The following is a 24,096-nucleotide window of genomic DNA, read 5'->3' on the forward strand; positions in this document are numbered from 1 at the left end:
ACAGCGATTATCATAAACACCACGGCAACGGAGAGGTGACGCGTACGCTCCCAGGGGAGGACGGCCTTGGAGAAGCGCAAGCCGCTCCGCAGCGGGGAGGGAGGCTCGGAGCGGGGCCCGCAGGGTTCCCGTGCGGGTTCACGGCCCTGCTCCCCCGGAGCGGGCATCTCAAGTGCTTACCCGCCTGGTTGGTGGTGATGTTCACGGAGGCGAACTGAGGGGAGAAGGGGCTCTGGTCGGTGACGCCGTTCACCGCCTGGATCTCGAAGGTGTACTGCGTGTGGGCCAGCAGGTCGCTGACGTAAATGCGCGGCTCGGTCAGGCCCAGCTGCCGGGGCGCGTACTGCACGTTGTCCCCGCAGCGGGTGCAGGCGCCCCGGCCCGAGCCGCAGCTCTTGCAGATGATGTTGTAGACCAGGTCCTCGCGGCCCCCTGAATCGCGGGGCGGGGTCCACTCCAGCATGAGCGAGGTCTCGTTGACGCTGGAGATCACCGCCTGGGGCGCCGAGGGGATGGCTGAGGGTGGGGAGAGGTGTCGGTCAGTGGGGGCTGCGGAGGTACATTCCTAAGAGACGGCTCTCCGCCCGCTGCCCTGGCTCCAGCCCAGGCCCCCAAAGGCTTCCTTCAAATCCCTTCTGCCCTCCATCCCCCTGAGAGATGCTTCTAGAATATAACTCTCGTTTTGCTGCACATCTGCTTAACGCTTTCCCCTTGGACTCCAACCTCCTCGGTGTTTGTTACTAGGGCCGGTCTTTGTGTGTTGGGGATCATACCCACCCGGGATCTCTTTCCCCTTCTTCCTTCTAACAGAACCCAATTTTATTCAGGGTGGTAAGATCTCCAGCTAGGAGACTAATTTCCTAGCCTCTTATGATGAAGGGCTGGCCATTGATATACTGCAGAAGTCGTTGGTCAGGACTTTTTCTTAAAAGGAGACCACTGTAAAATGTCCCTTTGTCCCTTTCCTTCTTCCTCTGTCTAGAATGTGTGTGATGGCTGGAGCTTCAGCAGCAATGCTGGACTATGGACTATGAAGTGACCCAAAGGATAGAAACCACACACTGAGGATGGCAGCCCAGAAAGAGTGAGCCAGGTCCCAGAGAACTCCATGGATTTGTCGTAATATCCCAGGACTGCCTATCTTCAGGGTTCTGCTATGTGAGAGAATAGAGTCCTACGGTTTAAGCCACTGGGGTCAGCTCTCTGTTGCTTGCAGCTGAATTCCATTCCTGTCTCTACAGGAGATGGTGAGATTGCCCTCCTAGTCACTCCTTTCTTAGAGAACCTTGGCCTGAGATTCAGGCGGCCGCTGCCAGGTTAGAACACTGGGCAGGCTTTTCTGTCACACACACCACCTGTGTTGGTTCTCCTTCTGCCAAGCCTCCCATTCACCGTCCCTTTGTGAATCGAGACCTTGACTTTATCCTCCATGTGACTGGCAGGAGGAGGTACGGAGCCAGATGTCAGCTCCACGGTCGCTGCGCATTGGCAGGGCAGAGACCCCAGGATGGTCCTTTTCCAACCAGTTTTTCATTTCCCCTCCCACCAGGTGATGGGCCGCTCCCCGCTCAAGAAAGGCTGGCTGGAGCCAGGCAGCCGCCCACCCCTTGCTCCGAGCTTTCTGCAAGGGGACTCGGGACGCAGTGGGGCATCGCCCTCCAGGGGCCCCGAGCGTACTTGTGCAGGGCATGTCGAGGGGGTCCAGGTCTGCTCTGTAGTAGCCGTTGCGGCAGACACAGTTGGTCGCCCCTTCTGAGGTGGTCCGGCTGTTGATGGGACAGTGCGTGCAGGCCTCGTCCCCTTGGTTGGCCTTGAAGGTTCCAGATGGGCAACCTGGGAGAGAAGACAAGGAGAGTCGCTGGGAAAACCAGATGAGGACTCAGGGGCCACAAGGCATGGGGAGACCATGTAGTCTCTTGGAGGGGCCATGAAGTGCAACTGTTGGGAAACCCTGTCTCCTAAGGCTCTTGGGGGTCTCCAGGCTCCAACAGGGCAGTCCTATCTGTGCCCAGAAGGTTCTAGGCTACCTGGTTTCTTGTCTCTGAAGCTGTCTATGGGTTCAGCGGGATCCCTCGCAATCCCTCTTCACCTTTTCCAGGTTGGCTGTGGCACTGCTTCTAGGGTCAATCCTGACTTACTCTGAAGACTCTGAAGAGGTCTGGGGCAGGAGCCAGGGTCCAGTCTTGCTCACTGATGGCTGGCTGAGCCCTGATTCTTGTAACTAGATTCCTGGCTTCCAGAGGATCGTGATGATTACGTTACAGCAGAGACTTCCTAGCACAGTGCAGGCCACACAGAAATGCGATGTTATAGAGCAGAAAAGAACACGGTCTTTGGAAGTAGACAGACCTGGGTTTGAGTCCCAGCTTGGCCTTGTGCTAGCCGTGAGGCCGTAGACAAGCGGCTTAACCAGGCCGAGACTCAGTTTCCTTATTTGTAAAATTATGATCCTAAGACCCATTTCTGAAGGCCACTGGGGGAATTTGGTCCAGTGTGTAAGGCACATGGCAGGAGGCCTTGCACAGTAGAGGTGCCCAACGAATAGTAGCTGTTACTGCAGTAGGTGCTGGATCAATGTAGCTCACCAAAGGGAGCCTGCAGTACCAGGGACAGCCTGAGGAGGGAAGTGTTCGCACTTGATGGGCATTCAGCAACCTGGGACCTCCCAGGGGCTTCGGCCTTCTTCCCTGCTCTGGGAGGATGCTCAGGATGTGGGTTCAGGCCCTGCAGCTCAGGGCTTAGGTTCTACAAGCAAGGACCACTCCTGTGTGGACCTGTGTGCAAATCCACCCTACCCTAGCCCTGGGCTGGGCATCAGGAAGCCTGGGGTCCAGGCCCTGCCCTTTTCCTGGCCTCGGTTTCTTCTGCTGCTTACTGGGATTCATCATCCCAGCTCTGCTGTGGAGCCTGTGGAGGGGAGATCACGTAAGGGGTAAGTGAGAAGGTGGACAGGGAAGAGCTTTGCAATGGGCAAGTTCCTCGTTGGGGTGAAAGGCGGCTCAACCACGTACAGGCCGGGGGGTTCACCCGGATCACATTCCAGGCCTGTGTGCTCTGTCACCTCCGGCAAGCCACTCCACCCCTCGGAGCGTCCGTCTCCTCACGTGCAAATGGCTAACATCCATTTCCCTAAATCATTTTTCCAGCCCCAGCCTTCCAGCTTATCCTCCGTGTTCAAATCTTAGCAAACTGCCCTCCCCTCAACCCCTCAATGAGCTCCAGCCTCAGAGGCCCCCCCCCCGCCCCTGGTGCTTACATTACTCGAGTTCAGAAACCTTTACTCCCCTGCCACAATTATTCATCAAGGGGTCCCCTGGCCACGCTCTTGGCTCCCTCGGGATGGGAGCTACGTCTGATTCACGGCTCCTTCCCCTGTGCCGAGCACAGAACCCGGCACTCAGCAGATGCTCCATACATACATCTTGAAGCTGCCTGCTAAAGTGGGAAGGGCTTGGGCTTTGGGGATCATGTGAACAGAAAGGCAGTGAAGAATGCTGGTTAGTGTGCAGGCTGCTTGGCAAATCCCTGATCTGCCTGTGCCAGCAGTGTGACCTCGGGCCAGTCACTGAAGCTATTTCCTTATCTGCAAAATGGGCACAAGAGTATCTACCTCCTACAATTGCTGCAAGGATTACAGTGGTTAAATTTAGGCAAAAATGCCTAGAACAGTTCCTGGCATTACTGAACTGTATCTGATTCAAACACCAATCTGCTGGGTGACCTCAGACAAGGAGTTCAACCTCTCTGAGCTGAAGTTTTCTCATTGGGATGAGAGCATCTACCCCATAAAGTGGCCATGAGGACCCCATGCGATGGACAGTGTCTGGCGTGGGGCGGGGGAGAGATTGTAGTTACAACTCAGGGCTTGCTGGATAAAACAAGCACTCAGTGTATATGCCCCAGACAATTCCCCCTGGGGCACTAGAAAACAGCACCCTCCCCCTGGGGCCCTAGTTTACCTGCCTTTTGGAGGGGGCTTCCAGTAGGTGGCAGCCAACTTAACAAAGACACTGGCTGATGCCACCCTGACCAGGCCCCACGGGGATCTCGAGTCCAGCTCCAGTCCAGTCCTTAAGGAACTATAGGCAAGAGCAGAGTCAGGACTCTGATAGAACCACCCAGGCTCTCGTGACTCCAAGGAGGATGATGAGTGCTCTGGGGGTTATTAAGTCTTCCACTGGACAGATGGGGAAACCAGGGCTTCAGAGTGTAAATATGAAACAGTCAACATTTATTGAGTTCGTATAAAATCCTGGCACTGTCCTAAGGACTTAGTCCATAGTAACTCATCCAGTCCTTACCCAGCCCTGTGATGGAGGGAAGGTTATCACTCCCATTTTCAGATGGAGGCGTGAAGGCACAGAGATGGGAGTCATTTGCTAGGACGTGAGCTTACAGCGGCTCGGTCTCAGGTGGTCTGACTCTAGAGGCTTCCCTAACCACCACACTACACGGCCCTGTGCAACCTGCGTTCCTGTCAATGGTCCAAGAACGCTGAGCGGGGATTGGTAGCTCTAGTTCTGGGGGCCCGCCCAGGGCTCTCGCCACTTTGCTGCACTGGTTTTGGGGTCCTGAGTGCTCCTGTCCTCTGCTGCCTGGCTGAAGAGGCAGCCCACCATCTTGGCACAATCCAGTCAAGACATGCAGCCTGCAGCTCTGGCTCAAGTTAAGCAGATGACGTCTCTGAGCCTCAGTTTGCTCTCCTGTAGAATGGGGGTACAGGGCTCCTGTGGGGATCTAGGATCATCCTAATAGATGCCAAAAGGTTTTGTTCCTAAGATCAGGACCCTCCTGGCTCCCTTTCAGGCAAGAGCCTGTCCAGCTTAGCACATCTCTTCCATCTGCTGGCAATTCCCTGGGCCCGGCTGGTGGGTGGCTGCCCACTCTCCCCTCCAGCCCCTCCATCTGGGCTGCCTTCCTGGCTGTCCTCTCTTGTCACCATGTCCTGGCCCCATCTCAGACTCCCCGGGCTGCCTCCTCCAGAAGCCTTCCTTCATTAGGTGTGCTGCCCGGCCACCCCTCCACCTTCCCACTGGGCATCTATGGTTTCTCTATCTATCAGCCGGTGCTTCACCAAACCTGTTCTTTCATCTGGGAAGGTGACATCACTCTCCACCCAGTCACAGGAACTCTGGATGCCTCCTCCCTACCCTCAGCCCCTGCTGCCAATTACCAGGTCTCCCCCCCCCCACCCCGCCCGTAGCAGTGCTCCATCCTGGCTCTTCTCTGCAGCTGTTCTACCCCTTCGGGCATCCAGAAAGCTCTTCCTACCGACTCCTTAGCCTCGTATGGCCATCTGGCCTCCTCCTGCCCACCCCCACCCCCCCAGCCAGCTTTCTAAAGTCCACACCTTTCTGTGTCACTTAAAAACCCACAATGGCACACAATGGAATATTATTCGGCCATAAAAAGGAATAAAGTACGGATACACACCACAACATGGATGAACCTTGACGACATTGTGCTTATGAAAGAAGCCAGGCACAAAAGGCTACATAGTGTGTGCTTCCATTTATAGAAAAGTATCCAGAATAGCCGTCTATAGAGACAGAAGTAGATTAGTGGTTGCCAAGGACTGGGGAGAGCAGAGAATGGGGAGTGACTGCTAATGGGGAATAGGGTTTCTTTTTGAGGTGATGAACGTGTTCTAAAATTGATTGTGGGGATGGCTGCACAATTCTGTGCATACGCTAAAAATCACCGGATTGTACGACTTAAATAGCTGAATTCTACGGCATGTGAATGATGTCACAATAAAACTGCAATTAAAAAAATCTGCAACTCCTCAAGGACCCCAGAACCCCCGGGTGGGCACCTGCCCATCTCTCAGCACCCACCACCCCAAGCCTCGTTTCCCACTGCTCCACACAGTCGACTATGTATGGTGCCTGCCCCAGGCCCACCTCCACACCTCTGGCCTCTGCCCATCCTGTCCTCACTCCCTGCAATGCCCTCCCGTTGTCATCAAACTCCTACACCCCTTTAAGACTTGGTGGCAGGTACCACCTCTTCCAAGAAGCCTTCCCTAAGTCACCACTCAGGGGCGAGGTGCCTATTTTAATTCCTTACTCATGAATGTGTAAGTGCCTGGCTGGACTGTCAATTCCCAGTAAGATGCCGGGTACCTAGTGGGTGATGGAGGGATGACGTGATGAGCTGGAAGGGCATCCAGCTCAACCACCTTGTGTGACACTTGAGGAAACGGAGGCGCAGAGAGGAGCAGGCCTACATGGCTCTTCGGCAGCAGAGGCAGATTCAGATCCCAGGTGTCCTGTGTAACTGTGGGGTGTGAGGGGCCTCGGCTCTGGTCGGCCATCTCTTGGCCCACAGAGAGGTCTGGAACAGCTGCCTGCCCTCAGTACCCAGTGCCCCAGGGGCCGTGCTGCTCTGTTTCTCACCTGGGAGGGCATCCAGTCCTGCCAACGTGCAGGTTTCAGGCACAGAACTGGGAAGTAAACAGACTTGGCAGCTGCCCCCATGGCCCCCAGGCAGGCGTCTTCTCTGAGCCTCAGTCCCCTCCTCCGGAAAGGGGGCTGATGACACATGCAAGGTGTGGGTGCGGTCAGAGTCTCTGAGTGGGTCTCCCTGCCCCAGTTTGGCCTCCCCGCCAATCCCCCACAGTCGCTGGGGAGATCTGATTAACATGAATCGGACCCACCACACTCTGCTTATTTTAAACTCACCCGGGGCTCCCCGCGGCACTGAGAACTACCCCACCCCCAGCCCTGGCCCACGAGGCCTGCCAGACTGGCTCTGTGGTCTTCCTGTCGCTACTGGACACTCCCCTCGCTCAGCTGTGCTCCAGCCCCTCGGTGGGCAAGAGCGGTGTCCCTGTTTCCCATGGCTGATCTTCTTCCTTTAGGCCCCCACTTAAACGTCACCTCCTAGAGAGGCCCTCCCTGACCACCCTGGCCAGAGGGCTTCTCTCATGACACTTTGTCTCAGTCTCTGTTTCCTTTGTTGACCCTCATCACAAGTTGTAATTACATTAGAAAACAGCTTGGGGTGCCTGGGTGGCTCAGTTGGTTAAGCGACTGCCTTCGGCTCAGGTCATGATCCCGGAGTCCCGGGATCGAGTCCAACATCGGGCTCCCTGCTCAGCAGGGAGTCTGCTTCTCCCTCTGACCCTACCCCCTCTTGGGCTCTCTCTATCTCACTCTCTCTCTCAAATAAATAAATAAAATCTTTAAAAAAAAAAAAGAAAGAAAACAGCTTATAAACTGTGTGCTGTCTTTTCTCTGCCTTGGATGTGCCTGCAAAGGGGAAGAGGAACCAGGTTTGTCCAGCCCTCAAGGTTCCCTAACTCCTGGCAGACTGGTGGGAACATAGTGGGTGCTCAATACATACGTTTGTTTGAGGAACGAATATGCCCCTTATGGGTGTCCTGAGAAAATACGTGGCCAGTGAAGGCCACGTTCGGTGCCACCATTACCATGTCAGTTTCAACAGGCCGCGTGGCTGCTCAGATCCCGCTTTACCTCTCGTCTTCGCTCCCCATGGGTCGTCCCAGGAGCCTGTCCACTATGGTGACAACGCATCCTGCTTTTCAGACTGGAAGTCCCGTGTCCCAGAAATGCCCTCAGTCTCTGGTAAGCCTCCGGTATGCATCTCTGGGCCCATCTGTTACCCCCTTTCACCTGTTTGCAGTTCCCTAGATGTCCTGGCCACACATACACACACACACACAGGTCCCTTTGCCTGAATGCCCTTCTCTGCATCAACCTGCCCCCTGGGACGGGGGTCTGACATGGATGCCTCTGGGAGGCCCTCCTCCACTTGCTAGAGCAGACACCTCTGACCTCCACTCAGTACCCCAGACACACGCTCTGGGCAGTGGTGTGCTGGTACGTGGCTGTCTGCAGTGGGGAGGGGGGAAACCCTGATTTGTTGTTTGCCCATTTCTGTGGCATAAAGACTCCCACCAGGGCAAATTTCATGCTACCCACCTGACGCAACTGAACGTTGGATTGGGAAGAAATGAGCATAGTCGGCTCTTGTCAGCCAAGCGGGCACCAACCGGCTCCATCCTACCATGGACCTAACCCATATGTGACTCATCTCTGTGCTGCCCATTGGTTGGTGGACCCTGGCTGGGGCAGGGGCTGGGTCTTTAATCTCCACATCTAGCAGCTAGTGCAAGGTGTGGTACACAGTAGGTGCTCAGGCAGCTCGGTTTGCTAAATGAAAGCAGGTCCGTCTCCCCAAGCGGATAGTGAGGGACTCGAGGGCCGGGGCCGTGGGTCCGATCGGCTGATATGCACACAGAACACGCAGCAGGTACTATGTAAATGTCATCTGTTATTACTCATCCAGCAGGCAGGGACAATCCTAATTCCATTTACCACGTGCTTTCCAGGTGCTGAGCCCAGTGCAGGTGATTTGCATGGATTCTCTCATGAAATCTACGTGACTACCCGCTGAAGTGGTATCATTATCACCCCCCCCTCCATTTTACAGATGAGGAAACTGATGCCCTGAGGGGGGCAAAATGTGCCAAGGTCACATAGCTACTAAATGACAGAGCTGAGGTTTGACTCCATGTCTTTGTGATTCTGAAGATCTCATTCCCAGGTGCTCCTGGATGTAGAAATTATCAGGCAGCCTGAATGTCAGTACTGAAGACCATGTTATCAGGCCTACGAGGGGACAGGGCTTGCTGGGTCACTCAGCAAGACAGAGGTAAAGCTTGACCCCCAAACACAGGACCTGGGACCGAAGCAGCCAGCTAGCACTGGCCTTCTGCAGACGCCCAGATCCCTTGGCCAGGCAACCCAAGGCACGGATGGCAGCCGGCCGGGAGAGGGAGGGAGGATTATGGGGAAACAGATTTTCTCCCCACCTGCCCCCCGGGCTCCGGGGATAGGTGATAATTGACCGAGTGAGCCCTGAGTCAGGCCGAGGCAGGGCTCCATCTGGACTTGGCACGGCGGGGCCGCTAATTGGCACTGGGTGATCCTTGCAGCCTCCTTGGCAGACCTGCTACACTGTTCCTCACTCTCTTCCCAGAGATGCTGCTTTAATCCCCAAACCACTGAGGGCACAGCGGAGTCCAATGCTCCGTCAGGCCCTGTGTGCCAGGCCTTGTTCGGGGAGGAAGGAGCTTCTCTGCCTTCCTGGGCGTCCTGTGGAGCAGACGGCTCTGTCGGGGCAGAGGCGGGCTCACCGTCTAGCTCCTGGGAACCCGAGCAGGAGGTCTGTTGGAAGTGGACCTGGGTGTAGACCGTGGAGCTGGCCTGCCTCTCGCTAACAGTGTGACCAGGGCAAGGTCCCTCGCTCTCAGTTCCCTTGTCTGTGTAACGGGGAGAATGATCACACCGACCTTCTATTTGGGGGGAAGACTGCGTAAGTTAATCTGGAGAAAGCACGTGCGGCAGCACCTGCCTGGATGACACTGAGCGTGACACAAGTGTACGTGTACTATCTCCATTCAATCCTGGCCCGCCACTTGCCGTGTGCTAAGCCCTGGGGATGCAGAGACCAAGAAGCCGTGGTCCCTGCCCTCAGGTGCGTGGGTCCAGTTGGAGAGATGCTGAGTTATGAATTCATGCAGTAGGCATGTATTAAGCCCCGATTCTGTGGTCGGGCACCGCGACGTGGAGACAAAGCCCCAGGCCCTGCCCGTAAGAGGCCATGACCGAGCAGGGGGCCGGCACACCTTCCTTTAACCAGGCCTGACGCTGGCCACGGTGAGCGGAGGGAGTGGGTTCCCGGCTCAGCCGTGCCCGGTTTGATGGGATCTCTAAGACGTTCTGGGTTTGGGCTGGCGAGAGGAGTTTGAGTGGACGGAGGCGAGTCCTGAGCCCAGAGAGTGGGGGAGGCTGAGCTCGGATGCCCCTGTGGCTCCCTGCTCTCTTTGCTCTGTGAGCCTGGGCCCCTTCCTGCCCACTCTGGGTACGGCTGGGACCATCTCTGTGGCCTCTGCCACCTGTGGGACTCTGGCCATGGACAGGCTCAAGCATCTAACCCTGGGCCCTCTGTTCTCCTTGAGCTGTGGATAAACTGATGCATATATTTTCAGGGCCTTATGCTGTGACTACGTCTGAGCTGAGCTTGTGGTATTTCTGCGGTGGAGCAAGAGGGGTTGGGGGGGTCTTCCTCATGCAACATGGCTTTTGCATTTCGCATGCTTCCTGCTTTTGCTGCTGAGGTTAAACCAGTGGAGTCAGCTGCTCTGGTCAGAGCTGGGCAGAGTGCCTGATCCTCTGTGCCCAGCCATGCTGGAAGCAGGTGGCAAGCTTTTGGGCTAGGAGGAGATTCCGATCACTGTGTACCTGCCATGGGCCTGCCCGGTGCTGGGCCAGCAGCTTCTCCTGCTCATAACCTCACTCAGTCCTCACCATCTCTCTGTGTAGTAGGAGGGGTTGTCCCCATTTTCGAGATGAGGAAACTGAGGCTCATAGAGAGGAATGCCTTGTCCAAAGTGACTCAGAGCCTGTGCCCCCACAGTCCATGTTCTTTCTAACTCCTGCTTCCGAAACCCTCAGTGTTCTAACTTGACGAAGAGTGCCCCACTCTGCCCTTTCAGTGTTCTCCCTCTCTCCTGAGAAGGGGGGCCCTGCCTGGTCAGGTTAAGTCCAGGGAGTGCCTCAGGCTCATTCCCCTGCTGTGGGAGCTCCTACTGGGACCACCCAGGGGATGTCAGTCATCCCCCCCACCGCCCCCACATGCCCGGGCTACCCTGCCTGCCCCTGCCGGGTCCTAGGCTCTGTGGATCCTTGCCAGCCCCTGACAGAACCACAGAAGTCAGAAGGCAGCTGCAGGAACTGTGTTAACACGTCTCCCCTTTGCCTGAGGGGGGATCCCAGGACCTCCCAAAGCCAGTCTCCGCACTGGCCATCTGTGGCGTCCCTCCTCTACTCAAGACCCTTCAATGGCTCCCTTGTGCCTGTGGCGAGCCCAGCCTGCCTTGGCCTCCGAGCTGCAGCCTGGGCCCCGGTCGCTGCAGGTGGCTTCCGGCTCCCCCACCAGCTGTGTTCCATCTCCCGTCTCTGGGCCTTTGCTCAGGCAGTTCCCTCTGCTTTCTGCCCCCAGCGCCAGCCTGCCTCACACCTTTTTATCCTTCCAAACTCGGCTCCACCCAGATCACCTTTTGACCTTCTCCTGGGATGCCATCCCCGACCTGGTTTGGGGCCTCTTGCCCGTGCTCCCGAAGCACCTGGGCTTTGCCTCTCCCGCCGCATGATTACAGGTTCTGAGAGTCTGCCTCCTGCACTCGGCTGTAAGCCTGGGGACAGCAGGTACCAGCAATGTCTAGAACCTCCCAGCACCAGCGGCTGAGACGTGATGGACAGGAGGCCTCAGGATGTCTGTGTTGATTGACAGACTGAGACTCAGAAATATGGAATCTTAGGCTGAAGGTCACTCAGCCGGTGTGTGGACTGGAGACTTGGTTCTAGGCCTCTGGAGCCCCCCAGACCATGTCAGAGCCCCCAGAGCTCCTCCACGTGCCCCGAGGAACAGGGTCTCAAGCCATCCCACCCTCATCCTTCTTGGCACTTGGCTAACACCTGTCTCTACCTCCCCCCTTCCCACCTGCCCGACTGTGAGCATCGTGAGGCAGTCACCATACCTGCCCTGTTCACGAACTGGCACAGAGCCTGGCACAGGGCAGGCCCTCTGTGACACCTCACTGAATGACAGGCTACAAGGCCTGTGGGTGCCTCAGCCCCAAGGCCAGAGTCATCAGAACTTTCATGACCATTGGGTCTTCTGACCTCTACTCCCCAGTTGTATTCGTGTGTGTGTGTGTGTGTGTGTGTGTGTGTGTGTGTGTGTGGAGCAGGGGTGGAGCTCACAGTCTCCTGGGGAGCCAGACCCTGAACCCCACAACCTGCAAAGGCAGGTTTCACACCCAGTGCGTCCAGCCCCTGGATCCTAGGTTGGGCCCAGGTCCCGGGTCCCTGCCTCCCTTCCTGCCATCCCCACACAGGGGCTGAGAGCTCCCGCACGCCCCGCAGGCAGCCCCATTCCTCCAATTTCCTCCCAATTAATCAAGCTCTGAACTTTTTAATTATCTGCCTGCAGGGTGACTCCCCACTCTGGTGAAGCAATTAAGGACATTTTCAAGTGCTGAGTGGCTGCCGGGAGGCAGCTTTGACCAGGCCCTGATGGAGGAGGTGAGCGGAGGGAGCCGGCTGGTGACAGGAGGGGTGGACAGGAGTGCCCTTGGGCCGTGGGGCTGCTGGGAGGCTGTCCTGAGGTCCTGGCCAGGGCCACTGCAGGAATCTGGGGCCACATTGTTCTGTAGCTAGAATCCGGCTTCACAGATCCCACGCAGTGACTACGTGCCAGGCACTGGGTTAGATGCTTTACAGTCTCACTGCATCCTCACCTTGACCCTGGGAGAAGGAAATAGAATTCTCTCTGGTTTACAAAGGAGGAAACAGAGGTTCAATAACATTAGGCGGTTTCGGAGATGCAGCTGGGATTTGAAGGCAGCTCTGCGTCCACAGCCACTTTATCTGCTGTCTCTTGGAGATTGGTAGGGCCTGTCAGAGTGCCCAGGGTCACTGAAGAAGGGCGGTGGGTCAGGGGAAGACTTTGGAGATGCCACCCGAGCTTGAGATCTGCTGAAGAACATGGGCTCTCCACGTGAGGGGGGTGGGGGGTGGCAAAGGGTGTTGCAGGTGGAGGGGGCGGCCTGTACACAGGCTCAGAGGCGTGAAATGGTATGGTGTGTGTATGGGGAGCTACAGATAGCTCAGGGTCACTGAAGCATGAAGCTCGAGGCTGGGGAGGCACGTGGGGTCTGGGTCACCGGAAGTCAGAAGAACCTTCTCGATATTCTGGTCCAAGCTCCTCATCTTATGACTGCAGAATACACAACCCAGAGAGCAACAGTGACTTGCCTAAAGTCACACGGCCAGTTAGTGGCTGATGGAGCCTGGGCTGCAGCCCAGGAATCCTGACGCCCAGGTTGGAAGGGAAGCTAAGGGGGCAGAGGAGTGGTGGCCATCAGATCCCTGGTTTCCTGCCTCCCACCCTTGCCTGCTTACCTCTCCACTTGCCTTTAGCTGCAATCTGTACTCAACACAGCAGCCAGAGGGATTCCTGCAGAACAGGAATCAGCTGTGTGGTGTTCCTCTGCTCAAAGGTCTTTAACAGCTCCCACCTCAGAGTAAAAACCATAGCCTACAAAGCCCACTTTACCTCTCTGGTTAAATTTACCCATGGTATTTTATTCTTTGTGATGTAACTGTATCCCCCTCACCTCTCTGAACTCACCTCCTACTGCTTTCCCTCTTGTCTACTCCACTCTGGCCCTCTGGCTATCCTGGAGCCCATCAGGCCTCCTCTCACCTCAGGGCCTTTGCACGTGCTGTTTCCGCTGCCTGGTTCAAGTCCTAGCTCAGCTACTTCTTCACTGTGTCCCTCTCTGAGCCTCACATCCCTCATCCATAATTGGGGTTAATGCTGCACACCCCACCTGCCTCCCCAGGCTAACATGGAATCCTGATGACAAAGCAGGGAACAGAGAGAGCTCCACAAAGACCCTCCCTCCAGCTCTAGGCTATCACTGCAAGAAGGCTTGTAAAGGTCCTCACTGGGTCCTTGAGAAAACAGGCCCTTTGATGAGCAGTGGGCTCCAGGCCCCCAGACCTTAAGCTGGATCCACATGCTGGAGCCTCCCAGCCTGTAATCCTCGGGACTCACAGATGCTGGAAAAGCAAGTGTTAAATAATAATCACGATGTGCCGGAGGGGAAGCCGGATGTGTTGGAAAGCTTGACACATCTGGCAGGGCCAGCCCTAGTCCCCCGGCACATCTGGCTGCTGTATTGACAGGTGGTGCAGTGGGTCACTGAGGAAGGGCCTGGCGGGTCCAGACCCAGTGCCACGAGGGGGGGTGATGGCCGGATGGAGCCGAGGAGCATCTCCCACGCGGCCCACAGACCATCGCCCTCTTGCCGGTCCCCTTCGGGCCATCTGCTGTACTTTGGTGGCTGTGCTCTGAGAGGCCAACTTAGGATCCAGAACCTAGTCTGCCAGATTCTAAAACCCCTGCAACGTTTTGTCGGCACCAGCTGCCCCTGGCGGGGCTTGGGGAGCCAGGAAAGGCCCCTCCCCTCTCCAGCTCGGGGCGGGGGGCGGTGTGGATTTTCGGGGTCACCTCATGTAGCACTTCCCTTTCTATGGGATCCAGAAATGTGGTCATCAGCTCTACCTGAGGGAGCTCCCTGGGCTGAGACTGGCTTCCTCCCTCCTCCCACCTGCCCCAAGAAAGCCATGGTCATTAATAAAGGACACAATTAGCTGTCAGCGGAGAACATGTCTGGAATTTTTTACCTGCTCTGTGTGCTCGGTTAAGGCAACAAACCCCCGGACCCCCCGGGGAAGCAGCTACCACACACCTTTCAGGGGCCCCTTTGCCTGGGCCCAGGGCAGGAGGCGCCTGTGACTTTTTCAGTGTGGGCTCCACAGGCCTGGGCCTGCGCAGGACAGTTTTTTCCAGGCTAGTGGAGAAAGTGACCCAGTGAGAGAGAGTTCCTGGCAGAAGCCATTTTTTTTTTTTTTAACCCAATAGGCAATACAATTCAATACAGTCTTCTCCCCCTTTCTCTGCCGACTTTGAGTCTTTGGGGCTAGAAGGACTTTAGAGAAAAGCTAGTTCAGTCTCTCATTTCACACCTCATTTTACAGCTGGGGAAACAGAGACCCAGGGAGGGGAAGTGACCTTGTTTGTAGCACAGGGAAACAAATATGCTTCTCTTTAATGCAATTTGGATTTGTAGCCAAAGTCTGAAGGAATGTTTCCAAAGACCCTCCCAGTCACTCTCCACACGCCGCCAAGCCCCGGCTGTGCCGAGGCCGGGGAGGAAGAGCGGTGAACGAGGAAGATGGGGGCCCTGCCCTCATGGAGCTGAGGGTCTAGGACCGTGACGGAGGGAGAGAAGCACCCAGACAAACACAAGCACTCCACGGTTTGTGATGGCCACGGAGGGGACCACCAGGTGCTGAGGCAGGTGTAGGGGGGTCACCTTAGGGAGTGTGGCCTTTCTGAATGGTGGCATCTAAAAAGACAATCCCTGGGGAGAAGCACATTTGGCCAAGCAGGAGCAATATTTGCAAAGGTGGGACAAGCTCAGTGCCTCAGTTTCTCATTCAGTGTAATGGGGGAGAAGCTGGACAGTACTGGGCACTTGGTGCCCATTTGGCCCCGCTGTCTTTGACCCCACACAGACACTACTATGCCTGGGAAGACACTTGCTGCCTGGGCACCTCTGTCCTAACCATGCCACGAGGTCGGGATTTGTCACCCCTATTCTGCAGATGAGAAATGGAGGCTCAGGGCAACGAAGGGCCTTTCCCAGGGCATAGGGACCGCAAGCTCAGGAGCCCGGGCCTCCAATACCTGCCTCTCTCTCCCTGACCTTCTGGGTGCTTCCAGAACCACTGCTTTCCCCAGGAATGCAAAGTTGGTCTGCCTGAGCCCTGGCAGCCTGTGACTTTAATGCTAATGAAAATCCCACTCAAGAGGGATGCCTCGAGGAAAGGAGGAAACAGGCTTAGAAACACAAACAGGGAGAGGGGGAGCTTACCCACATTCACACTGAGGCTCTTGGGTTGGGGGCCTGCAATCGCTCTCCCTCCTAGGGGTACAGAAACCATCACCTCCTCCCATTGGCTTCTGGGGAGCAGGAGTGGGCCTTAGTGAACCCAAGCCATAAATCAAATGCACAAGATGTGGCTTGGCAGCCATCCCAGTGAAAAAGATCTGGGGGTTTGAGTTGACCACAAGCCAAAAGCTGCTGAAAAAGCCAATGTGGTCTTAGACTGTAAGAGTAGAAATAGAGTGACAGCCCAGCATCCTCCCTGTTGTTCAGGCAGCGTCAGTCTTGAGGTCCGCATTTTATGGAGGTCCAATGAGTGACAGTGGCCAGGCTTCCAGCTCGTTTTCCATCTGCAGCCATCTCTGGGTTGTGCTGGAGTTGCTTGGAGTGGGGTCCCTGGTAGGAACTCTCCCAGACAGCATTTTCTAGGCCCACAGCAGAGTTCCAGAGCCCCACTTACGCTGGAACATTCTCTTGTCTGGATCCCTGGGAAGGATGAGTTCTCTCCTGAATCCTGCTCAGATTTTGTCTCCGTGTTCTAGCACTCCTGGACACTGGAGATTTGAGATCATGTGTGTGGTTTCACTAGGGCCCGCCCTTGATTTGAGGATGGATTTACTCAATAAAAAAAAGCCCAACAAGTTTTTCCGAAGTAATGACTTTGCATCCAGCTCTGTGTGGGGCACTCGGCACAGAGTGGAATAAGACACTAGCTTGAAGTCCACTTCAAGAAGGGGAAGAATGGATATGATCAGCTAGGGGTATCAAAGAAGGTTTTCCAGAGGAGGGGCCATTTGAACTGGGTATCAAAGGATGAGTAGGAGTCCATCAGGGCCGGAAGCAATGAAGGACATTTCAGGCAGATGAATAGTGTGTGCAAACGTATGGAGGGGGGAAGGGCAGGGTAGGGTGGCTGAGCTCGGATGTGTGTGTGGGGGGAAAGGTGGGATACAAGGCAAGAAAGGTGATCTGGGGTTATACCACCATGGGTTTTGTGTGCTCAGTGATGGGAGTCTGGGGTTTCATTTTCTAAGAGCAGGGAAGCCAGTGGTGGTCTTGTGCTAGTGCTCAGATGGCCACCCCGGGGCCCTCAGTGCTTTCCCCTCAACAGCCTCCCAGGCCCTCGCCAACTCATGCCCCAGCCCTGCTGCTCTAGCCTCTGCCCACCTATCCTCCAGTCTCGACTCTTTCCCTGTCTCCTCTCCTTGTTTTCCCCCATTCTCCCCTCTTGCAACTCTCAAATCCTTCTTCCTGTGTTGTGACCAGTCCCAACTCTTCCATCTAAAAATGGACTATAAAATGAATGAGCTATTAACAATTACTGACAATGGCCACCACCATCTGTAACAAGGACCTACTGTGTGCTGGGCGGAGGGCTCCATGCAAGTTATCAGGGAGCCCTGCGTCATAACGGTCAGGGGCACAGGCTCTGGAGTCAGGGTTCATCTGGCCTTGAACCCTGGCTCTCCCTACTGACCTCAGGCAAGTTACGCAACTTCTCTTTGTGCCTCAGTTCCCTCATCTGGAAAATGGGTCTACCGATAGGACTTACCTGGTGAAGATGCAGAGTTAATACAGTGAGTTAGTGTCCTCCAACGATTCTTTTTTTTTTTTAATTTCATTTTTTAAAGTCATCTCTGTGCTTTAGGTGGGGCTCGAACTCATGACCCCAGGATCAAGAGTCGCATGCTCCATCGACTGAGCCAGCCAGGCACCCCCATCAACAATTCTTAGAGTGATTCTATAAGGTAGGTCCTACTGATAGTCGCATTTATAGAAATAAGTAAAGTTCAGTAAGGAGACGTAACCCACCCTCAGGCAGCCTCAGGGCTGGGAGGAGAAGAGTGGAGCCCTACATCTGAGGCCAAAGGCAGGGTCTTAACTACTCAATCCCATGGCCTCACATCTTCCAGGCTCATGCCTGGACTGGGCCTAGGGACCCAAAGCTCAACAGGCTTCCAGCATGGTGGGGAAGATGCCCAAGTAAACAGGCAGTTTCCACAGAATGTGATTAGTGCCAAGGGATACATGGGGGGAGGAGGTGCTGGGCTTGGGAGCAAGGAGGAGGGCACCTTCCCATTGTTATTTCCTGGAGGTGATAATATTACAACTATCTTGCAAGACAAAGAAGAAAGACAAGACAAAAGAATGAAAGGAGGGACATGCTGGGCAGAGGAACAGTCTGTCCAAAAGCGTGGCGATGAGACACTGCATAGCAAGACTGAGGACCCGCAGCGGGAACTTGGAGTCTGGGTATGCAGGGGTGCAGGGTACGAGGCTGGACAGGCGAGCAGGGTCGGGCAGCAACAAGCCTCCCGCCCAGCACTGGACGGTGTGCCCACGCCTTCATGACCACCTGCAGATCAAGTAACTCTGTGTATGGCATGATGGTTTGTGAACCCGCAGAGAATTGGGAAGAGGCTGGTCAAGTCCTTGGGCTGGAACATTCTTGGATCATAAAGTCCCCCATGGCGGGGCAGGGACCTGGGGATCCTAGCCTCCTCTGCAGAGCTCCTTCGAGCCTAATCCCAAACTTTCCCGGGGATAGATGGCTTCTTAAAAGGTTATTTAAAAAATACCCCATCCCCGAAGTTTATAAAAATCCCACACCTCAGTTTTAAAGGGTCAAAAGCTGAAAATTATGAGCCAACAGCAAGAATTACAGAAAAAATGATCTCTGGCAATAGCCTGAATACTTCATGACAAATTGCCCAGACATGGTCATTTTAGAGTGATCACCTTTAAATGATGCTTCCACTTTCCCCTAAATGTCTCCTTTATTTGAACAGTGTGTTTATAGGGCCTGGGGCTTCTCTTTCCAGCTTGCACTTCGGATTTTTAAAAGAGGAAGAAACTGGGAGAGAGAGAGGGAAGGAGAGAGAGAAAGAGAGAGAGATGGAGAGAGAACACAAGAGAGACATCAAAGCAGAGGATGATGACAAACCTCTAATCTCATAAACTCTTATCTCAATCTTTATAAAAATGGGGAGGCCTGGTTGTCTCTGAAAGCTCACAAACTTGACAAACACGGAGCTCTAGCTCCTATAGGGAAGGACTCTAATCCTTGAAAAAAACTGGAGATGTAGATCGGGGAGGCAACTTCTGGTGAAGGGCAGCCTGCAGAGATAGCCCACGCTGTCACCAAGTGAGGGCTCGAGAGCACAGCTTCCCAGCTTACTTTCTCTGACCTCATGGCAACCCTGTGGGAGAGAGTCTCCTTGGTTACAAGAGAGGCCAGAACTAATATTTTAACATTTGTAATCTTCTGATAAATAATAGCTCACACTTAGAGCTTACTCTGGGCCAGGCTCTGTTTTAAGTGCCTTATGTGGATTAATTCATATAATCTCAAATTATACTATAATTATCCTCATTTACAGGGGATGGAGGCACGGAGTGGTAAGTCACTTCCCCAACGTCACCGATTTGGTGAACGGTGGCGCAGAGATTTAAGCTGAGGTGGACGCCATGTGCTTTTCCTTACCCATTGCTTGCTCACTACTTGAGGGGTGGGGCTCCAGACTGGGGTGGGGGTTTTACTCAGCTCTGTCAGCTCCTCTCCTCTCCTCTCCTCTCCTTACAACATCCTGATGAACTTCTGGCGCTGTTTTACAGCTGAGGAATCCATGGCTCCAAGCTGTAGGCTTTGTTTACTTGACTGGGCTTGGAGTCCTTTTCTCAACCTGACGGATCTGGAGCCCTGCCCAGCTTCGGCTGGCTCCTCAGAGAGGCAGTACGGTGCAGTGGTTAGTGCCTCGGTTTAACTCTGCTTCGACACTTCCAGGCTGGGTGACTGTGGGTGAGTCACATAACCTCTCTGTGCCTTAGTTTTCTCATCTGCAAAATGGGGACAATAAAGCTATCTCCCTCCTAAGATTGTCGAGAAGATAGCACACACGAAGAATTTAGAACACTGCCACACATGCAGTAAGTGCTCAATAAATGTTCGATAGTGTTTTACCGTTCTCCTCTCCCTGAGGGTGTGCTCTGTGCCCTCGACCCTGCTGTCAAACCAGATAGCCACTGCTCAGGCCCCTTATATTACAGACAGCTACCGGGCTGGGTCCTGCCATCCCTGTCCCCGTAGAGAAGGCAGCATCTGAGTTCAGATCCCAACCCCACCTCTTCCTGGCTGAGGCCTTTAGGCACATGGGCACATCTCTCGGAGGCTCCATTATCTGTAAAACAAGGGTAGTAGCACCTGTTTTAATAACACAGACGTAGGAGCCGAGACTTAGACTCAGACAGATCTGGGTCTCTGCTTCTTACTATCGGCATGACCTTGGGACAGTTGCTTGAACCCCTAGGGCCTCAGTTTCCTCAGCTGTAAAATGGGCACATGCCCTTGCCAGCCTTTAAGTATGAGGACCAAATGAAGTTACAGCTGGATGATGCCATGGGCCTGGCAGGTCTGGTCAAGTGGCTGTCGATGTTAACCATGTCTCCTGCAGGGGTCATTCATTCAACAGACCTGAAGCCCTACTAGGTGCCAGGCCCTGTTCTGGCTGCTGGGGACACAGCAGCCAGCAAGACAAGCTAGTTTGCTATTCGTAGAGCTTCTACTCAAGTGAGGAAGATGGACAATAAACAGCACATACATGCAGGGCAACGTGCTAGAGGGTGCTGAGGGGGCACTCTTCCAGCTGGGGTGGTAAGGGAGGGTTTCTCTGAGGAGGTGACACATGAGCTGAGACCCTGAGGCAGAGATCTGGGGTGGGGACCGCACAGGGAAGAGGACTCTAGGCAGAGGGCACAGCACGGGCAAAGGCCCTTCCTCAGGAGGGACTAACAAGGATGCCTGTGTGGCTGGACAGGGCGAGCAAGGGGCAGAGTGGGAGGAGGAAGCCGAGCTCTAGGAGATGGAGCTTGACTCTAAGTCCACGGGGAGCCACTGGAGCGTTCTGGGCAGGGCTGCGAAGTGACCTGAGATTGAAACAGGTCCCTGTGTGTGTGTGTGTGTGTGTGTGTGTGTGTGTGGAGAGAGCAGGGAGGCTGCACCATGGTCCAGGTAGGGGTGACAGTGGAGGGACAGGGTGATGACAGGGAGGGTAGAGAGGGGGTCGGGTTTCACGAGGACCCGCGACCACCTCTTCTGCCCACGGTAGCACCCCGTGTGAACAAGAGGGGGGGGCAAGGTGAGATGCCAAGCTCCGCTTCTGGGAAAGGAATACGATGTGTTTCCTTCGGAGCCCTTCACTCGTGGAGCAGTGCCTCCTCCCCAAGGACTCTCCATCAGCGAGCTGACTGCCCATCGAGAGCCAGTAATTAGGCTTCTGGGACAGGTGCCCGGGGGGCTGGCAGAGCCTCTCCTCTCTGGGCCGCGTGGAGCCTGTGGCCACGCTGCTCCTTGGCAGAAAGTTGAAAGGGAAGAAAGCTGCTCCCGGCATTCCTGGCCCCATTTTAAGGGTCCTCCTCTTGCCTCTCGCCCAACCCCAGGCATGCAGCTCCCCAGGCTGCCCTGAGGTCCCGCAGGACCCCTGCTCGAGGTCTCAGATCTCGCCCACCTCCCGGCATCTGCCCTCTGTCCCCAGCTGTGTCTCATTCCCTCTCAACTCAGCTCATGCTGAGAGAGGCCAAGGTTGCCTCTCTGCCAGGGAATCAAAATGTTACACTGGCCGTACCCTGTGAGCATTCAAACAGGAGCCCTCCTGGAGACACCAGGCCTCCATCCCAGGACTTAATCAAACGGTGGACTTTTCAGGCACTGTGACAGGTAGGGGAGGGTGACCTTGGGGCCGACAGGGCCCCGGGCTGCCATTCATATCTCCTATGGTTCCCTACTGCACCCACCTTCAAGACTGACCCACCTGCTCCTGAAACTGGCCCGTACAGCATAAATTTCCAGAACAACCCACCCTCCTGCTTCCATGTTCCCTGAGCATGGCCACGGGTGCGCCTCACAAGGACACGTGAGAGGGACATTATTATTATGCCCCCGCTGCTGAGGAGGAAAGCAAGACCCAGAGAGAGAAGTGACTGCCCAGGGTCACATGGATGGTGGTGGCGGAAGTGGGCTAAGACCTCCACCTCCGGCTTTGAATAGAGTCTGGTCTCCTTGCCCCGGGGCCCTCCGCCAGCCAGGTTCCCTCCTGCTCTGCATGACAGACATGACAGCAGGAGGCCCTGGTTAGGATCGGAGGAGTAACTGAGAAGGCCACTTACGGGTGGTGACAGACAGGAATGGGCAGCAGAGCACGGGTCCTAAGTGAGCTTTAAAACTGATCATGATATTCGCTTCGATACAACACAGCCATCCTGGATGATTTAGGCACTGACCCACTGCCCTCTGTCTACTAATTGATAGCATTATGGGAGCCTGCCACAGTGCTCTAAGGGTGGGTGGTGTGCAGATTCATTCATTCAGCTGTTCATTCATTCACTCCCCAGTGATCGAGAACCTGCCACGTGGCAGGTACCTCGCGGGACAGAAAGATGTCTGACACAAACCCTGCCCTTGGGTGCTGCTACCTAGTACCACAGCTCTGTTTCTTCCTTTTTTTTTTTAAGATTTTATTTATTTATTTGAGAGAGAGAATGAGCAGTGGGGAGGGGCAGAGGAAGGAGCAGACTCCCCTGCTGAGCAGGGAGCCCGACACAGTGCTTAATCCCAGGACCCTGGGATCATGACCTAAGCTGAAGGCAGACGCCTAACTGCCTGAGCCACCCAGGCGCCCCTACAGCTATGTTTCTTACCCTGGACTGGAAGCTTCCCCAGTGGTTAAGAAAGTAGCTTTAGGAGTCAGAACATGTCCTGGGTGTGTGACCTTGGGCAACTTGCTTCACCTCTCTGTGTCTCAGTTCACCCCTAAGAGAAATGGAGATGGTAATGCTGCCTATCACATAAGGTCATCGTGGGGGTTAAATGAGTTAAAATGAGTAAAAGTGCTTAGAACAATGTGTCTGGACAAAGTGCTTAGCTCTGTCCTTCTATGTTCTCAAGGGCTTGTAGGCTTTCCCGACCAAGGTCTTACTGTCCTGATGGGAATCACTGAATTTTATTTCTAACAATGGTTACAAATAACAATTTCAGGTGCCTTCCCTTTTTTTTTTTTTTTTTTTAAGGATCCTGGCAGAGATCATGCAAAATTCATTTGTCAGGATCTATCTGCCGAGAGTATCTTTGCATTTGAGTTTAAACAGTCATCATTATCCCTTCAATAAATATTTTTTTTGAATACCAAGCAATATTCTAAGGGCTTTAGCAGCATTATCTTATTGAGTCCTAATAATATCCCTGTGAGGTTGGCACTATTTCCCCCATTTTGCAGAGGAGAAAACAGGCTTAGAGAGGCTCCATGACCATCCACCCATCCATTCATCCACCCACCCATCCATCCATCCTTCCATCACCCATCCATCCATCCATCCATCCATCCATCATCCATCCATCCATCCATCATCCATCCATCCATCATCCATCCATCCATCCATCCATCACCCATCCATCCATCCACCCACCCATCCATCATCCATCCATCCATCTACCCATCCATCCAAGATTTATTGAGTACCCATTATGAGCCAGGTAAGCACTGTGCCAGTTCAAGTCCCAGCCAGTAAGAAATGAGACATAGTCTTTGCCCTATCAGGGCCTCTGGTCTCGCCAGGAAAAACCTACCTTTGTTAGATAATGAGCAGTATGATGAGAGCCACAGTGCAGGAGGGCACGGGTGAGTTGAACAGGGGCCAGACAAAGCACAAAGCTGGGTATATGTTGTTGGGTTTCAGCCCAACTAGGAGAACAACCTAGGAACTCCCCCTTCTACCTCCTAAGCCACTCCTCCTGAGCCCCATCTTTGCCCCATCAACATTGCAATATTCGTCAACATTGCAAACTCTGTTCATTGGGGTGGTGGCTCCCCCTGTAATCCCTTCTTGTCACCTCCTAGGCCACAGAGGTCACTGATCCCCGAAGAAGGCCAGTGTATCTGGACTCTATACTGGGCCTCGTGTTTATCATGTGTTTGCTGGCTGAGTGCTGATTGTAATGTCTCCACTTCGGGAAGTCTTCCTCAACGACCGCCCAGTCGCCCTACCCTGTCCCTGGGCCCAGAGTTGCTCTCTTTGCATTCCCACAGAAACGTGTGTGTATCTCCAACCAGCCTCCCTTAATTACTTTCCCTTTGACTTTCTTCTGCACCAGACTATGAGCCTCTAAGCAGGCCTTACTCATCTTTTTTTTTTTTTTTTAAAGATTTTATTTATTTATTTGAGATAGAGAATGAGAGAGAGAGAGCACATGAGAGGGGGGAGGGTCAGAGGGAGAAGCAGACTCCCTGCTGAGCAGGGAGCCTGATGCGGGACTCGATCCTGGGTCTCCAGGATCATGACCTGAGCCGAAGGCAGTCGCTTAACCAACTGAGCCACCCAGGCGCCCTTTTTTTTTTTTTTTAAGATTTAATTTACTTATTTGACAGAGAGAAAAATAGCAAGAGAGGGAACACAAGCAGGGAGAGTGGGAGAGGGAGAAGCAGGCTTCCCACGGAACAGAGAGCCCGATGCGGGGCTCGATCCCAGGACCCTGGGACCATGACCTGAGCCGAAGA

At 54.5% G+C, this 24,096-nt stretch overlaps 1 protein-coding gene across 3 annotated transcripts in view; it reads right to left on the minus strand.

Annotated features, from left to right (window-relative positions):
* Nucleotides 1–24,096, minus strand: part of EPHB2 (EPH receptor B2) — a 182,680-nt gene that overhangs the window by 41,266 nt on the left and 117,318 nt on the right. For all 3 annotated transcript variants that reach the window (XM_036093078.2, XM_036093077.2, XM_036093079.2), the window contains exons 4-5: nucleotides 1,678–1,833; nucleotides 181–516 (exon numbers count right to left, since the gene is read on the minus strand). In XM_036093078.2, coding sequence (XP_035948971.2) covers nucleotides 181–516; nucleotides 1,678–1,833 — 492 coding nt within the window. The remainder of the gene's footprint in view (nucleotides 1–180; nucleotides 517–1,677; nucleotides 1,834–24,096) is intronic.

The sequence above is a fragment of the Halichoerus grypus genome, chromosome 5, assembly GCF_964656455.1.
Source record: "Halichoerus grypus chromosome 5, mHalGry1.hap1.1, whole genome shotgun sequence".
Classification (NCBI taxonomy): domain Eukaryota; kingdom Metazoa; phylum Chordata; class Mammalia; order Carnivora; family Phocidae; genus Halichoerus; species Halichoerus grypus.